The sequence below is a fragment of the Biomphalaria glabrata genome, chromosome 18 (genome assembly GCF_947242115.1).
Source record: "Biomphalaria glabrata chromosome 18, xgBioGlab47.1, whole genome shotgun sequence".
NCBI lineage: Eukaryota > Metazoa > Mollusca > Gastropoda > Planorbidae > Biomphalaria > Biomphalaria glabrata.
The window spans coordinates 8,020,597-8,039,005 of NC_074728.1; the positions used below are offsets into that span (position 1 = coordinate 8,020,597).

Consider the following 18,409-nt stretch of genomic DNA (forward strand, 5'->3'; position numbering starts at 1 on the left):
TCATTGTGTAAACTTTCAACTTGATCTGAGAATGCGAAGAGGGAGAAAAAACGTGTTAAAGATTCCATCCAGACAGTCAGACTGACAGACGTAATGAGCTAAGATAGGCCTTCTAATAAGAGATATACTGGGTATGCAGGCTTAGACCTATAATACCGGTACATTCAAATTCAACTTGTATAAATTCTTTGTATAGCCTTGCGTACCAAAAGATATATACTGGCTATAAATACTGGCTCAACAACAAGTATATAAATAGTTCGCTATTGATAATCTCTCGTTAAGCGCCTTCCCAGAGAATAGTAATGGGCAAGTTCTTCTCCGAATTAGTATTTGTCGTGAGAGATGAGTCGATGACTCCTGAAGCTCGAAGCCTATGAAAGTTCCCCTCCGACGGCCTGCCTGAACGATTGTTCTATCTCTGAGGGATCCAAGCAGATGCCAATTCGTTACATACATGTTTACCGAGGGCTTTTATCCGAAGACTCTCGGGGCTTAAGGCGAAGCAGAAGGCAGAGGACACCCAAGAAACGTACCCTGAAGCCGAAGGCAGAGGACACCCAGGAAACTTACCCTGAAGCCGAAGGCAGAGGACACCCAGGAAACGTATCCTGAAGCAGAAGGCAGAGGACACCCAGGAAACGTACCCTGAAGCCGAAGGCAGAGGACACCCAGGAAACTTACCCTGAAGCCGAAGGCAGAGGACACCCAGGAAACGTATCCTGAAGCAGAAGGCAGAGGACACCCAGGAAACGTACCCTGAAGCCGAAGGCAGAGGACACCCAGGAAACTTACCCTGAAGCAGAAGGCAGAGGACACCCAGGAAACTTACCCTGAAGCAGAAGGCAGAGGACACCCAGGAAACGTACCCTGAAGCCGAAGGCAGAGGACACCCAGGAAACTTACCCTGAAGCTGAAGGCAGAGGACACCCAGGAAACGTATCCTGAAGCAGAAGGCAGAGGACACCCAGGAAACTTACCCTGAAGCAGAAGGCAGAGGACACCCAGGAAACTTACCCTGAAGCCGAAGGCAGAGGACACCCAGGAAACGTATCCTGAAGCAGGAGGCAGAGGACACCCAGGAAACTTACCCTGAAGCAGAAGGCAGAGGACACCCAAGAAACTTACCCTGAAGCAGAAGGCAGAGGACACCCTGGAAACGTACCCTGAAGCAGAAGGCAGAGGACACCCAGGAAACTTACCCTAAAGCAGAAGGCAGAGGACACCCAGGAAACTTACCCTGAAGCAGAAGGCAGAGGACACCCAGGAAACTTACCCTGAAGCAGAAGGCAGAGGACACCCAGGAAACGTACCCTGAAGCAGAAGGCAGAGGACACCAAGGAAACTTACCCTGAAGCAGAAGGCAGAGGACACCCAGGAAACGTACCCTGAAGCAGAAGGCAGAGGACACCAAGGAAACTTACCCTGAAGCAGAAGGCAGAGGACACCCAGGAAACTTACCCTAAAGCAGAAGGCAAAGGACACCCAGGAAACTTACCCTAAAGCAGAAGGCAGAGGACACCCAGGAAACTTACCCTGAAGCAGAAGGCAGAGGACACCCAGGAAACTTACCCTGAAGCAGAAGGCAGAGGACACCCAGGAAACTTACCCTAAAGCAGAAGGCAGAGGACACCCAGGAAACTTACCCTAAAGCAGAAGGCAGAGGACACCAAGGAAACTTACCCTAAAGCAGAAGGCAAAGGACACCAAGGAAACTTACTCTGGTGTGTAGCTCGTTGTTTTGATCTCTCTAGTGGAATAAGCTCGGCTCTATTTGGCGCCATAACGGGACTTCTATTTTGCTTCCCTAATGTCCTAATCGTCTAACTACCGTTTCCACTATGAGGCAGGGAAGCGTAGCTGGAGGGGGGGGGGAACGTCCTTCGTGAGTGGACCTCATTCACCAATCGTAAATAAACAACATTTAGCCATGTGATTCTCTATAACTTCTATACAAATTATGTAATCCATTAAGGCTGTCACGTGATACATATTTTTCATTGTGATATTAATATTATGACGTGGCTAAATGTGTTTATTTACGATTGGTGAATGAGGTCCATTATGGTAACCGATGAAAAAAATGTACACTTTGTTGACCGAAACAAATAGGGAAGTCTAAAAAAGTTACGTCATTGTATCTGAATGTAAAGGCAGTTAACCGTTACCTTTAGGAGCTCACCTTTACCAAACACTTCCCTGCATACTTTTACCCATTCGCAAAAAAAAAAATAATGTTCGGAAACTGTTTCAATAATCAAAGAGTGACCGACCAAAGCCAAACAAGAAAATATTAATTTGTTTCACGGAAAAGTCTGTTTGAAGAGAGTACACTGAAGTCTATGTTTAAAATATAACATAAGAGTAGACTTGCCTGGTCGTGTGGTTTGCGCTCTGGACTTACGTTTCGATGGTCCTGGACTCTTCTGGGTTCGAAACCTGCCCTCTGCCATCCTCCGCCGTCCAGTGGGAAACTTGAGCTGGGATCATAGACATAAATAAATGTAGACTGGAAAAGGGAAATAACTTCATGTAACTTGAAAACATGTATATCTATTGTTGTCGGATTTCCGAATTCTGAAAAGTTGCATGATCTTCAGTTTTAGAGATTAAATAAATAATAAAGTACACAAAATTGCAAGTCACACATTTTCGTTTCATAAAACTCTTTTATCGGCCAGTCTATATTTATTTATGTCTATGGCTGGGATGTAATAATCTTCAATTCTGAAGAAACAGTCGAAACATGTGCAACAAAACAAAACAATAAAACGTATAATAGTTTGTTTCGATAAAAATAAATTGAACACTTAACTCTCACAAAAAAACTAGATCTTTGTCAATATACTTCTAAAGAGACAATCATGCTTGTTATTAACCCTAACCCTTTTGTTATCACTTACTTTCTTATTTTTACAAAGCTTAAATCAACTCACTCTGTCTGACTCTGTTGCAATTTGTGTACACGTTATTTCTCCCACACCCAATATTTCTTGACAAAAAATAAGAATTAAAAAAAATAATTAGTAAATTAATTATTGGTAATTAATTATTTTGTTTGGTATCGAACAAGGGAAATAAATTGTACTTGACGGATGTGTCGGCATTAGTTGATTTAGCCCCCTTTAACTTTTTGTAGAAAAATAAGTTTGAAACTATCAACAGATAACTATGAAACCATCTATTTTCATAAACACGTCGCTGGTACAGTGGTTAGTGTGTCGGCTTGATATGGCTTGAACCTTTGAGTTCAAATTCAATTCGTAAAACTTTTTATATAATATATATTTAAAAAGTTATGGTAATTTCTCCTCAGATATTCCCTTCTTTCTCTCCTCACCCCCACCTTCCCAACTGGTCCAGATAAGTGACGGGATCATAACCTAGTGAGAAAGCTCAAAGCATGAGATTTCGCTAGATAAAAAAAATTGGTAAAAATATTTGTAATGGCACAGATTTATTGTTGCTAGTCTAGATCTATTTCAAATTTAATGACATGACTAATCCAAACGAATTGATACAATTACACTTAATATAAGCTTGTTTGTTTGTTTTTTGTAAGTATTTTTATGTTTTTCTTGTTTTCTTTGTTTTTCCTTATGTCGTTTTGTCCCTACAATGAAACATTCTACAGTGTTACATCTTGTTTAGCAATGCTCCTAATGTGTTCTCTGTGTGATTTGCAGTTCCAACCAGCTCCTAACAATGAGATTCAGATTCAGTTTAAACTTTTGGAAAAACCACTGATGAAAGGAGACGTCCAGAATACATACGACCCGGCTCCCAATACTCAGATCTTCAACGAACTGTCTGACAAGATCAACTCTGGAGTCTTTTCGTTTGACGTTCAAAATCCCGTGAGTCTGCTTCTTGATGCGTCACGCTTTGATTAAGTAATCGATGAATTTATTTCAAAAGATGAAGGATGGTTAATTATAGAATTTTAAAAAAAAGTTTCCTTAATTAAAACTTAATGTTTAAAATAAGAATGATATAGTAAGAATGAACAGGTTAATTCCGCTATTTTTTTTTTTATTTGGCTTTCAAACTGTGCCTGTTTGGTACATTTACCTTTTTTTTTTGGTATAGTTCAATTAGCTTGTAATTTCTTCCTCTGACCTTTGAACTAGTCCGAAGAATCAGACTCATTAAATGTTGGTAAGAGGATTAGAATTTAAAAGAAAGATCGCCTGCCAGGGCAAGCTTACAAATACTTTCTTTCTCAGAAAGAAGAGTCAACCAAAAGGGGATGAAGTATTAAGGGATGCTCATAGACATAAATAACTATAGACTGGAAAAAGGAAGTAACTTCATGTAACTTGAAAACATGTATATCTATTGTATTCGGATTTCCGAGTCACAAATATTCGTTTCATAAAACTCTTTAATCGGCCAGTCTATATTTATTTATGTCTATGGGGATGGTAGTGTTCTACTTCTGTAGTTATCTATATGAAAACGGAAACGGGAATTATCATTAACGGAAATAAACGGAATAACGGAAATAAATTGTTCTTCAATAACGGTAATTACTTTTTTTTTTAAAGTTAATCGGTAATTTCGTTGCTGTTTCGTTGAGAGGGGGCAGGGATGTGTGTGAGCGTTATCGGGTCTTACAATAAGGAGCACTAATTTGTGTCTATTGATTCACAGCCCTCAGAGTCACCAGGTAAGCAGACGGTGTATGTCAGACCCAACTCCATCACTCAGCTGTCCGACGCCGATGTCATGACATTCACCATCACTACTGACACCAGGAACACTGACGCTCATAGCAAACTCTCCTCCAGCTCTTCGTCTGCAGGGTACTCGGCAGGTACTGTATGTGTGGTTTTGTGCACGGTTGTGTGTGTGTGTGTGCACGATTGTATGTGTGTGTGTAGTTCATGTTCTATGCAGGTGTGGTCTTTATCATTTGTGCATGTTTGATCGTTATTATTTTGTGCCGCCCATTTTGTTGCGTGTGTGTGTGTGTGTGTGTGAGATCAACTTCGTTTGTTTGTGTGTGGTCATTGTACGTGTAGACATTGTTGTTTAACTCTTTCTCTCCGTAATTATTTTTCCACGTTTTGAAGGAATTCTTCATTTTCCTCATTACTATTTCACTACCCTGTAATGATTGGGCTTCAATAGCTTTGGTGTTTGTTATCGGAAAATGTTGTATTTGATATATATAATTAAATGGGAATGCATGCTCTTTTTATATAATTCAAAGTCAAGTTCAAAAAATTAATCATTAATTTAATTTAATGATGTCAAAATCAACGATGGTATCATCGATTAGGAGAGAAAGAGTTAAATGTGGGGTGGTTTTTCCTGTGAGTGTGTATTTTTTTCCTGATTATGGTAAGTTATGGAGTATTTTCCATGGTATTGAATTTGGTGGCCTAAGTGGTAGAACGCATAGCTACCATCCAAAAGAGCTGGGCTTGAATCCTTTAAAAAACTGACGAGTCGTTGTGTTAACACTAAAACCTCTAACAAAACATTCTGGCACAGCAACAAATGAACTTCATCTGCCCTTTTAAAGTCCCCAGGTCTAGCCAAACATTCACGTCCAAGAACGAATGGTCGTTGTGCTAGCCATATAGCACTCTCGTTTACCGTACGAGCTTTAGGTCTTTTCCTCCTTAAAAGAAATATATAATCTAGAAGCTAAGCAGTTATTCCCTAACGGGCTTAATGCTGGGCCGGCTTCAGTTTGGTTTGAATTTAATTCTACACACAATTCACAAATCTACTAAATGACCTCAGTGAAACCCTTTGAGACAGGGTCATGTTGCCGTCATGTAGTATCTTAAACTATATTTATTTAGGACTTGATACAAATAAACAATCAATCACTATTGTGTAATTTTATAAAATTGTATATCCACAGGCTCAATGGCCGGCATCGGAATAGGGATGCTCATTGCTGGGTTGTTGATTGGTGTTCTAGCTATATTCTTGGTCAAGAGGTTCAGGGGAGGTAATGATGGTTCAGGCATCAGCATGCAGAAGATGGAAAACGAATAGATTATGCAATGTTCACATGTTATTGCATTCTTTTTTTTTATTATTATTATTTTCTTAGTCAAATTTCGCACCTGCCATTCCATTTGAATGTACTGCATACTTTTAGTAACAAAGTATCGTAACATATAAACCTTTCTAGTCTACAGACCTGCAATTATAATATGTTAATGAGTCGATCGTATTTTATTATTTAGAGTGACACTAATAAAATGGCGAAAGTACTCTATGGTTCCATATTACCCCGTAACAAAAGTGTTGAATTCCAATTGTATACATCGCCATGATATTATTGGAGCAAATTAATACTTAGTTGAATACATTTAATTGAACCCTTAAATACTAATTTATCTTTTTTTTTTGTTCATTATAGCTACTGTGATGTTTAGTATTTCGTTGTTGGTTCCTGTAACTACAACATTTTACTGATATAAGATATCTTCTCTGTAGAGGATATAGTATTATTAATAGTTGATTAATCTATATGAATGTTTGTTATGAAAATGTTTTATGTCTCTTTACGTGAAGTGTAGTGGTGTTCAAATAAATATTAATAAAGTGGAAAATGTTTCTTTTTTAACTCAGATGTTATGTTTATGATTTCACTATTTTATTGTTTTTTCCCCACTAATTTATATTGTTGTTATGTTTTCTTTCTCTTCTTTGCATGGAGTGAAATGCTCAATTTTTAGAATCAAAGAAAATGCCTAACTTAATTCTTTCACTATTTTGTTGTAATGTATTGTTATTAACGTGTCAATAAAATCTGTACCATTTCTCAAAATAAAAAATGGCTCATTTTTAAGCCTTTTAAGAAATGCATATACACAGTAAGAAAAAAAAAACAGCACAGAACATTTTTTTTTGGTGACATCATTTCATTTTGTATTTCAAACAATTTCAATCCACAGCTTTCAACAATTTATAAAATTGATAACATGGGTTCATTGATAAAATATTTACAGACATTCAATTTCATATATACAATTCTGAAATAATTAATAGTTACTGAATATTGCTGCATACCAATTTATTTGTTAAAAACTTACAAATCACAAACTGTTTAAAATAAACTACAAAGATAATTATTTTCAATACCTCCCCCACCCCCATCCCAAAAAAATATAATAACTTCTCCAACTCCTCACAAAAAGAAAAAAAAAAATCAAGAAAAGCAGAAATGTTAAAGATAAGTAAAAAAAAAACTTAAATTGAAGTCTTAAAAAAAATTATATGTTATGTTAAATGTGTATTTTCAATGGAACTAATCTTGTTTGTTTCCTATTCTCAGCAATGTTTTTGTGAATTTAGGGTAAGGGAGATAATTTAATAATTTTAAACAAAATAGACTTCCTTTGTTCACATGAGTTTCCTTATGTACACTATAATCTCTACTATATTATCACAAGCCAGACATTCATTTTCATGGCATAAAAAACGTATTTCATAAAATAAGAGTAAACAACAAGGCTCTCATTTTTCAAATAGTTTCCAAAGAACTAAAAACTCAGAAATGTGAGCTGTACATTATCCATGATATTATGTGTACATGTACAGGATAAAGAAAATAACACTAGGAAATAATGCATATAAATCTAAAAATCATTTCTCATTTCTGTAGTAACAGAATGAAATGATTATTACACTGAACAACAGTGAAAGCTATATGTAGCTCAAATGTTGAGTAGATATGTTATGTTGACTTTATGTAAGCCTTTCCAATGACAATGATGGCAATAAATCCATAACTAAAATAAGTCAACATTTGAAGTTTGAAATAATTTCACTAATGCTTCATTTCAAAATTACGATTGTCAGTGAAAGGGACCAGCTACATGACGCCCTCATTAACTGTGTGCCACAGACACAGATGACCTTAACATCATCTGCCCTATAGATCACAAGTTCTGAAAGTGGAGTTGTACAGTGAAAGGGGCAGGTGATTAAAAGCTAATTAGCAAAAGGAAAAAAATGTTCACATCAGATAATGATTTAGGCAATTTACCGATTCAGATAGAAATTTGTAAACAATATATTTATAAATAATAATATAATAATATATATTTTTATTAACAGAAAAAAAAACAAGAAATATTTAGCACTGATTGTATCAAGGTGTTAATAGATTGTTAATAGAAGGTTCAGGCAACAAGGTTGGTTTTTTTTTTAGTATCACCTTAATTTCATAAATAAATCAAATAAATGAAATATTTTATGTACATTTCAAGTTTGGTCCAGACATTAATTTCACATGATTAACAAATAACTTTGTCTTTTGAGCTACAATTGAAAATAGATTTCAGTTCATGAAACAAAGGTAACTAAATTTTATTACACTCATGCAATAACATACATAGCCCTTGCTTACAAAACAACTATCACATTTTATATATATTAAAAAAAAAATATATTTATAATAAAAAAAAAGAGAGAATGTTCAAATCTAGTTAATTGGATGTCGAGCTCTTTTGTTTTCTATACTTAGTGACATACTCTTTTTTTTTTAAGCTGGTAAAAAATTGAGCAGGGCTATTTTATAACCTCTTTAAGTGCAGAGTTTGTATGTAAAGTTAATGTCACTATCTCTATTTAGGCCCAGATAGTTCCATATCATTTCTTCTTTTCTCTCTGCTGTTTTGAATTACTTGAACTGCACAACATGATTTCAAGAGTTCTGTACTAATTTCTCTCTAACCTACAAACTTTGTAGTTTTAGATTCTGCTTTAATAGTTTCAAACAAGAAAAAGAAAACTGCATTGCACATTTGAAAATGTAAGAACAATGTTCATGAATATCTAATGTAATCAGCTGATTAGTAAAACTTCATTCCGATGCTGGGGCCAGCCGAGCTGTCAGCATTCTCTCTTTTTCATATTCTTTCTCTAAATTATGTGCCCTTGTTAGCTCTTCTTTCTGCTTCTGTTGTTGGAGTTTTAATGCTCGTTTCTAAAATGTATGCCCAAAAAAAAAATTATGAAAGTCATTTAATAAATGTGTAATATATATCTTGACATCAGACATGTCATGTATTGCTAATAACAACAGAAATTATGTGACATAACAATAAAGGCAGAGGCGTATCTAGAAATGTGTGAGTGATGCAGGCCACATTCAGCAGCAGGTGGTGAGGAGCATCAAACTTTCCTCCAGTGTCTATTTATCTTACACACCAGATACTGATGTATCAATCTGCGTGTACAAAGACCATGCCATGACTGCCAGATATATGGGTCTAGCAAACCTTACCTTAAACACTCTCCTAAAAATGTGTGGGTATTGTGAAGGAGGTGAAAAAGAATTCAAATAATAAAATTAAGGCAGTTTTTTGACTTAATGAAATTAATACCCAAGCACAATCCGGTTCTGAGAAAAAATATGCTTTGAACAACTATGAGTAGGGAGTGCGTAAAACGGCACAAAGTCTTTCTTTTATATATATATATATGTTCAAGGGGTAAAAAATCTGTTGTATTTGCATCCTTATTTGAAAATTAGTCTGGTAAAATTACACTTGTAAAGATATTTCTCTGCCAAGGCAATTCTGTACTTTCATGATTTGCACAAAAATGAATTTGTGAGGATAAACCCATTTTTTTTTTTAAATATGCATTATCTTCATCAGCATGGGATCAGTATTGCCCAATGCTTCCAGTTTTCTATGGTGGTTTGTGAGCAGAGAGTATTCAGAATGCAGAAAAACATTTGTGGGAGCTTAAACACTCACCCAGGTCTATTAACTGATTGAAATCATTATGTATGAAAGTCTAATACTTAAAACACTGAAGACTGAAGTGCATGTTGCATGTTGTTTTGAAAAATAAATATGTGTTTTATTTGCCACTAGGTATCAAATATTATATGCACTCTTATGAAAGGACAAAGACATTTACTTAACAAGCACAGAATAATTTTACGATAATTTTGGGACAGTAATGCCAGTAGCTTGCTGCCCTTTCAAAACTATTACCTTCAATATGCAAAGCTGCCAAGTTGCCACAATGGATTTCTTCTTTCTTCTTCATCGTTCTCATTGTTATGTTGGAGTGTTCATATGACTAGACCAATACATGAGATGAACTGCGCAGTGGTTTCCAAATCAGGGAGCTCTCCATATAGTTTTCTTTCTATTGGGGTGATTTGGGGCCAATGTCTTATACGGGCCTCTTGGTAGAGAGAGCTGTTTTGGAGGACGTGGTCGGCATTTTCTGGTGATACTCCACATGGGCAGATTTCACTGGTTCCAATTTTGAGCTTCCGGAACATGTGTTGTCGCATTCTGTTGTGTCCGGTCCTGAGTCGAAAGATTAGACGTTGGTCTTGTCGGGATAGCTTATAGTAAGCATCATCTTTCTTGTGATTTGGATGGGAGCTCGTCCATTTCTCATTTATTTTATCTACAATTAATTTCTTCATTTCTTCTGGATAGAGTGCAGAGTTTACTTGTGAGTTTGTTCTCCCACTCTTGGCGAGTGTGTCAGCCTTCTCATTTCCTGCTAGTTGTATGTGAGCTGGTATCCATTGAATAACAGTTTTTTTGCTGTTGTGGTTGAGCTTTGTGAGTGCTGTTCTGAGATTTTTAATATAAGGGGAATCAGAGTTTTGCAGGCTTTGAGGGTTGTTTTTGCGTCTGTTAGAAAGACAATCTGACTGTGAGGGGAACTTGGATGATTTGCTAGCATGGTAGCAGCTAGTGCTAGTGCTTCCCTTTCTGCTCTGTGACTGTCAGAGAGCTCTCCAGTTGCTAAGGATTTTTCTAGTTTTCCTCCATCTGGCCATTCGATAAGTATTCCAGCTCCTCCATTTGTGGTGGCTTTATGGGATGAGCCATCCGTGTAAACTCTGATCCACTGATTGCTAGGGTAATTGGTATGTAGAAAACAGTTCACTATTTCCTTGAGCTCTGTTGGTCTGTAATCAGATTTTCTTTTTATGTTTTCAATATGGTCCCTTATAGTAGGAAGAGGGCTTTCGTCCCAGGGTGGAGATTCATTATAGTGTATCGAGGATTCCAGAGTAATTTTTTCAAGTTGGTGTTTCTTTTTTAGATTTAGAGATTCCTGTATGAAATTGGTCCTTTTGAGACGGTTTTTTGTGCCAGTTTTGTGGATTTTTGTTCTGAGTGGGTGCCTCTCCAAGGTTTCCAATTTAGTGAATTGGGAAAGGATTTTTATTTCTCTTCTTTCATCCAGAGAGATCAGGGCAGCGGTTTCCTCCATAGCTCTTATGGGTGTTGTTTTGATTGCTCCTGTCATTATCCTTAGACCAATATTTTGAACCTTGTCTATTTTTCTTAGGTTGGTTTGGGCTGCTGAGCCCCATGCTGTGGCACCATATTCTAGTACAGGTCTTACATAACTGGTATAGGTCTTTTTCAGGATGTTGTGATTAGCTCCCCAATCTGTGCCAGCTAATTTTTTCAAGAGGGATAGTCTCTGGATGCCTTTACTCTGTGTTTTATCTATTTGGTTTTTCCAGGTTAGTCTCGGGTCATAGGTGACTCCAAGATAAGTAGGGCTGTCATTTTTTTCTAAAGCTTCCTTATCTAATGTTAATTTTATTGTTTGTTGTTTTGTTGACAGTGAGAATATGGTATATGTTGTCTTTTTTGTGTTAATGGACATGCCCCAGTCTTTGGACCAATTATTGAGTTTATCAAGAGCATCTTGTAATCGAAATTTCGATGTTCCTACATATTCTTCTGTGCTAATTAAGGCAAGGTCATCTGCATACATGCTGCTCTTAACTTTTTTGGGTAGGTTTTGATTTAGATCGTTTATGAATATTAGGAAAAGTGTTGGGGATAGGACTCCTCCTTGGGGGGCCACAATGGATAAAATTGTACAATCTTAGGTTTTGGTCCCGGGGGTGGGGGGTGCGAGAGAGAGGATGGGGCTGTATAAAGTTCCTAAAGTTCCAATGTCAAATGTCACAGGCCACTTCTCAAAACAAAACAAAAAATTGTCCCATTGAAACTAGATACAAAGTTTCATTATGCCCAGTGAAAAGATGTTTTAAAGGATTAAATTTGATCCCCCAGTCTTTAGATTGAGCATCTTATCCTATGAAATACAGACATTAATTTGAAAAAGAAGATGATTACGTCCACGCAAGTTCCTAGGTCAATCTAGTCATGCATATGTCACTGACTTCGACAAGGACAAATTTGCTTTATTTTACATACCTTTAATTTTCTAGATTTTTCATGAAGATTTGTCATTTCCTTTCTTAATTTCATAAGTTTACTTTGATAGAGTTTTGCTTTTGCCATCTGAAAAAGATCCAAACCTATGAATGGACATTATCTGTTAAATAAAAACTTCTGCTTATACCTACAAGATAAGTGTAACAACAAACTAAGACCTACTTTGGCCATTCTACACTTTGTACTTTGGGGGTGAAAACTACTTAAAAATGACATTATTTGCAAAAATCATGTAAACATCAAAAGGAACACATTGATGTGTAGTCCTCCCTAGCTATGATTTTACCTGGCTTTGTTATTTTTTGTAGTTTTTTTTTATTTTTGTATATATAGGTCTTACTGGCATATTTGCTATTTTAATCATTCTTTTAAAAAAAACATCTACAAGATGCTTACAAATTTAATGAAAGCTTATCAGTAAATCATGTTTTTGTTATTAAATTAATTAGCATGACTTTCGGTTTTAATAGGACAACTCTACATATCCTTAGATCTCTGCTTTTATCTAAGGAATGTTCATGCCAAGTTTCATTAAGATTGGTCAAATTGTTTTGATTCCTATAAAAGACATACATACATACTCCTTACATTCTACTTTATATATTACTGTATTTTCATGCATATAACCCTCAGGTTGTACTCGTTTTTACAAACAAATGGCAGCTGTGCGGCATACAAAATTTATTTTACTTATAAACATAGCATGACAGAAACTATGGACATACTGATAAGTCTTTATACCCCTATAGTTCACTTGTACAGATACGACTATAGGATCATATTTCATACATAGGTTGCACTCAATGTATCACTGGTTGGAACAACTGGAGCACGATTGCGTCGCAAGGGACAGATGAATAATGAGCACCAACAGTCTACAGCAGGTCACGCTTTGCATAAGTGAGGTATATAAGGGTGCAGGTTGTACAATTTTGTGTTACATATTCTGTAATTTGTGTGGGGTATACGTTTGTGCCGAAAATACGGTAGATATACCCTAATCATTAAGAATAGGGATATAGACAGTAAATTTTTGTGGGATCAATAGATCTCATTGAGAGATTTCTAGTGTGTGACTTCTGTTTCATTAAAAAAAAAAATGGCACAGCACTGGCCCATATTCATTCTGCAATAAATTCCAAGAAAATGCTAAATAATTTCTATAAGAAGAAGGTAAAGTTCAAGGGAGGCAATTTGATAAGGAAAAGATTGAAAGAAAGACACAGAGGTCAGACAGAAGGAACATAATTTACTGTTTTGTCCAGATCTTTTAATGCGTGACACTCAGTAAACTTTGAGATCTCCTGACTAACTGTTTCTATCAGGACACTTTGACTATTTCTGAGAAAAAATATTATTAATAGAATAACATCCAAAGCTTTAAAAGCATATATACAGATAGACACACACACACATATATATATATTTCATTTATTTATATATTTATATATATTATTATATATAAACATACTTTATCTGATCAATTGTGGACTTAGCTTTCTGCAAAGATGGTAAAAATTTAGCCATGAACCCATCTGTTAACAACTGGATAGTGTGTGAATCAATAGAAACATCAGCTGTTGACAGGAATGAAATGAGAACAACAATTATGTGATTTTGTTAAATTTTAAACAATTTTCTGAAGTGCAGACTATTTGAAATCAAATCTTAAACCATTTTTTTAAATAGATATATAAGCATTAATTATTTTTTTTTTTAAATGAATAAATGTAAAAAATTAGAGTAAGATAATGAACAATAAGTTAGGTACCAGTACTTACTTTAAAATTAAGTAAAATTATTTTTTGTAAGTGTGAATTTATTATAAGTCTAATTTATATAATAATTTAAAAAACACTTTTATTATTATTGTCAGTCATATTAAATAAATTTTTTAAATGTAATATTGGCATGATTGGACTTTAAAAAAACAACTAAAAGAACACAAAATTCATGATTTGGGATGAAAGGAAGGCTTAGGAAATGTGTGATTGATGAAGTGAAGCAACATTTTCAAACGAAAAATATTTGGTCTTTCGTTTTTTTAATCTAATCACAAGTCCTCTGCAATTTCTGTGAGATAACTTCAGAGAATATAACAAGGTAAGTCTGGAAAACTGAAGAGCCTAAACTGAAGAAACCCTGAACTGTGCACAGGAAAGAAGGGGGCCAACAAAAGAGATATAAGGTACTCTCAAGAGCTCACTTAACGCACAACTAAACACCCTAAACATTACTAGTCCTTGGTTGCTCTTCATGGTCCTAGAGTCGAGTGTCAGTATTTCTAGCTATGAAGCTAAGAGAACAGCCATCAACCAGGAAAAAAGATCAGCCAAAATAGTAGGGCAAAAGCAAGCAATACCCCAACACATCCAACCTACCCACACCTTGAGTCTAATCAGCTTTTCAAAATGAAGATCTGACTTTATAGCTTTATTGAATTCAAAGGAATCTTAGACTATGAAAGAGTGAAGGAGCAGCTTATTATTACTGGTTTTAAAGTAAAGTTCCCCTTTCAGACCTTGCAATCTATTTGGATGATAAGGTCATCTGTTTCTTTGGCCAACAGTTATGTCATGTGGGAAGCATAACAATCAACTGCCTTTACTTTCCCAAACTTAAGTCAGGTACCCCATTAGAGTTGGGTGGACTCAAGGGCACCCTAAAAATCCTGAAATTCAAAATCCCAGTCGTCACCGAGATTTGAACCCTGGATACCAGGTTTGGAAGCCAAGCACTTAACCACTCAGCCATCATACCTCCCAATATTATTATATGAATTCATAAATGAAATGAATGTTGTTGTTTTTACTTGTGAAAGCACATGTGGTCAAATGTAAAGTGCAAGCACATGTTGGCAAATGTAAAGTGCAAGCACACATTTAAAAAAAGAGTAACATCATTTTTGTTTCACTAGAACAAACACAATTTGTTTGAATGAGGTGGACAATAAAAATAAGAAAATATTGAAAAATACTTTTTTAATAACAAATTTTATATAAAGCAAACTTGTATCTATTAGTTTGGATCAGTCATGTAATTAAATTTGTAATAGAACTCGACTAACAATAAAAACGCATTTTAAAAAAAAGGGGGGAATGACCTGAATTCAAATTATTATAGGTCTTCTCAGGCTTCTCAAGCCAACACGGTAACCACTTTGTTAGTGGGGAGCTTATGAACATGGAAGATTTTATAGTAATCTATTGTTTCTATAGTCTCATCAAGAGGCTAAGTGCGCTTGAACTTGGCTTGGCTACTTATGAAGAGGGCTCGAGGTTCAACACCTGACTCTGGCAGAGTTGTGTTTACTGAGTGCCTAAAGGCAGCACAGAAAAACCTTCTCCTAGATACCCCCCCAATGGTCCACAACTGAGATTGGACCAAAGCGCTCTGAGCATGCTATAAGCATGAAAGTAGCGCTATATAAAAAACATAATTTATTTATTTTTCAGGTTTGTGTTCACTAAGACTCAGACGACAACCTATATTACACCACCAGTCAGTTAGAATTTCTTTCCCTTGTTCAAGATACCAAACAAAATAATTTATTACCAATAGTTAATTAAATAATCGGTTCATTTTTTTTATTAATGAAACAGAAGTCACGCACTAGAAATCTCTCAATGAGATCTAATGATCCCACAAAAATTTACTGTCAATATCCCTATTCTTAATGATTAGGGTATATCTACCGTATTTTCGGCACACACGTATAAATACACATGTTGTCAGGTAAAAGAAATAAATGTAAAAAGATTTCAGCTTGATCCGTGATGGGGTGTGGGAGAAAACATGTAAAAAAATTTTACCAGACGGACAGAGTCAGTTGATATAAGCTTTGTAAAACAGGTGAACAGGACAATATCAGCTACCAAATTAAAATCCTTATTTAAAAGTGAAATTAAATAGTTTCTTGAAAATGCGAGCTATTTTTTAAAATAATTATACAAATTTTGTTCTCTTATTACAATACTAATTGACAATGATGATTCCCCTTAAACAGTTCAATTTTACTGTAGTAATTACTTCTCGTGATCATTATTCTAGTCATTTAAATGTAATAGTCTAGTTCAATATTTCCCAATTTATGTTCTGCTGAACCCTAATGTTTCTTGAGGCCTGAATTAGCGTTGCACAAACTACTATAGGCCACTACATGAATTAACCTCTATAAAAAAATAATCAAAGTATTCAGCTAAATACTCAGAATGTACGAAGAGTTCCGTTAGGAAAAAGGTTTGGGAAACACTGGTCTAGTTTATTCACCAGAATAAAAATAATATATATTATCATTAAAAAGGGTAATCAAATATTCAATGTGGGGAATACTTTTGTTTCAGTTGTAATTGACTACCATACATTCAATGTTGCACAATGAATCAAATAAAAGCATTGTTTTTGGAAAAGAAAAAATGCATCTAAATAAGCAAGGATCATAAAATCACTTCGGAAGACGGGAAGGGGGGTGGGGTGGGGGGTTACAAGTAAAGATAAGACCTACTATCATAATAGATATTATTCATCAATAATTCTGTTACATAGGTCAGTTTTAATGAATTGGGCATGACTTCACCTTCATTGGCTTCACCATCAGGTTTTGTTGATTCTATTTCAATGGATCCTTTCTCTTTGCTAGCACACTCTAATGCTGCACTCTCAGGTGAATCTTTAATGTCTTTCTCAGTTTCTAAAGCATTCAAAGATGGATCTTGAACTATCTGATCAGGTTCAGCTTTAGAACTATCCATAATAGCTTTAGATAGAAAAAAAAATATCAGCCAACAACTGCCAACCTGAAACATATCATTATATATATATCATTACTTGGTGTTGCTAAAAGTTTATTTTTATCACTAAATAACTTTTAACCTGCTAGTAAATAATTGAGATCTATCAAATGTACTAAAGCATGGGTAAACAACTGTAAAGAGGAATACAAAAGAAATAAAAATATATAAAATACTTTTAAAAAAAACAATGCTTATATAAAGTGTAACTGCTGTCAAATAGATCTAGGTAGCAGTGTCCTAAGGCCTAAGGCCAGCACAAAATAGTGGCATATGCTACGCCGAGGGTCGATTAGTAGTAATACTAAGTATTTTAATATTATATTATTATTTTATTATAAGATATTATTTATATAAGTATTATAAGACATATAATAATAAGAAGTCATCAAGAAGAAAGACTGAACTGTCTGAACTGATGAAGAGTATTATTTTTCATTAATTAAGTTAATTATTAAACTACCTTCTTAGAATAGAATACTACAGATCTAGGCCAGATCTAATCTAGAATAATCTAGATCGATATAGACTATTTATTATAGATCTAGATCTATAGATGTAATCAAGTATTGTAGCTTAATGTAAGTAATCTGGTATACCAGTAATCTAAGTCTAAGTTTGTTGTCAGTGTTCAAGTTTAGTATATAAAGGGAGGACCCGAGAGATTGCAAGGGATGCTACTCTGGAAAATACTAATAAAGTTTTTTTTTAGTTGATAAGAGTAAGACAAAAAATAACGAATAATAAATAAATAATAGATATTGTAATGTTTATTATTAAACTAATGTAATATCTTATCTTAATATAGATCTAATCCTATCGCTGGGGTTATTTTGTTTAGCTATTACAGTTGCTGCGATATAGTATAACATCGTCTAATGAATCCTGTGTTGCTCCATTTTAATGTAATATTCTCTGAGTAGTCTATATTTAATGTGTTCTGTGTTTTTTTTTTAGTGCTAATGAATGCACCCAGATGGATCCCTCTCTTTCCTGTTGGCATGATTGAAAGATATTAAGCATTAGGGTACAACCATATTTTTACCATAGACCTGTTTTATGTCTATGGGTACAACGGTACAACCTACTATGTTACAGTATCGGTCTGAAAAAAGAAAAAAAACAACTAAGCTCCCAAGCCTTAGTAGCTCGACTTCTGACTAGGCTGTGCATTAGCTTCACAATTTAGAGGTATCAGTCATCTGCATTCACTTGTCATAAAGTAGTTTCGCTTAAAGCTTAAATATTTTTAGTGTGTGTGTGTGTATATATAATAGTATATATATATATATATATATATATTTATATATTTATTTATCAGGCAGCTACTGTCAGAAAAAGAGAACAGCCACGGATTGAATGTGGCAAACTATATGTAGGTGACAACTAGAACAATAATTAAAT

The 18,409-nt window shown here is 35.0% G+C and overlaps 2 protein-coding genes across 8 annotated transcripts in view; one reads left to right on the forward strand and one right to left on the reverse strand.

Annotated features, from left to right (window-relative positions):
• LOC106077993 (uncharacterized) overlaps positions 1-6,592 on the forward strand; it is a 49,865-nt gene extending 43,273 nt beyond the window's left edge. For all 3 annotated transcript variants that reach the window (XM_056017345.1, XM_056017346.1, XM_056017347.1), the window contains exons 17-19: positions 3,687-3,857; positions 4,654-4,816; positions 5,879-6,592. In XM_056017345.1, coding sequence (XP_055873320.1) covers positions 3,687-3,857; positions 4,654-4,816; positions 5,879-6,015 — 471 coding nt within the window. In that variant the 3' untranslated portion in view covers positions 6,016-6,592. The remainder of the gene's footprint in view (positions 1-3,686; positions 3,858-4,653; positions 4,817-5,878) is intronic.
• A 328-nt stretch (positions 6,593-6,920) lies between these two features.
• Positions 6,921-17,713, reverse strand: LOC106075465 (biogenesis of lysosome-related organelles complex 1 subunit 6-like). Of its 5 annotated transcripts, none has more exons than XM_056017352.1 (6): positions 17,605-17,713; positions 16,720-16,971; positions 13,687-13,792; positions 13,469-13,556; positions 12,195-12,281; positions 6,921-8,959 (listed from the first exon to the last, which is right to left on the reverse strand). In XM_056017352.1, the coding sequence occupies exons 2-6, from the start codon at positions 16,964-16,966 to the stop codon at positions 8,837-8,839; spliced, it is 651 nt and encodes a 216-aa protein (XP_055873327.1). In that variant the 5' UTR covers positions 16,967-16,971; positions 17,605-17,713; the 3' UTR covers positions 6,921-8,836. The 5 variants fall into 5 exon arrangements, with proteins under 5 accessions (XP_055873327.1, XP_055873325.1, XP_055873326.1 ...); XM_056017350.1 differs by having other exon boundaries at positions 16,720-17,011; positions 17,605-17,701; XM_056017351.1 differs by having other exon boundaries at positions 17,469-17,691.
• Between the last annotated feature and the right edge of the window lie 696 nt (positions 17,714-18,409).

Coding starts and splice junctions, on each gene's coding strand:
- LOC106075465 (XM_056017352.1), bottom strand. CDS start 16,966: ATGGATAGTTCTAAAGCTGAACCTGATCAGATAGTTCAAGATCCATCT. Junction 13,793..16,719: donor GAATAATATCTATTATGATA/GTAGGTCTTATC, acceptor TCCTGTCAACAG/CTGATGTTTCTATTGATTCA. Junction 8,960..12,194: donor AAAAATCTAGAAAATTAAAG/GTATGTAAAATA, acceptor CATACATTTTAG/AAACGAGCATTAAAACTCCA.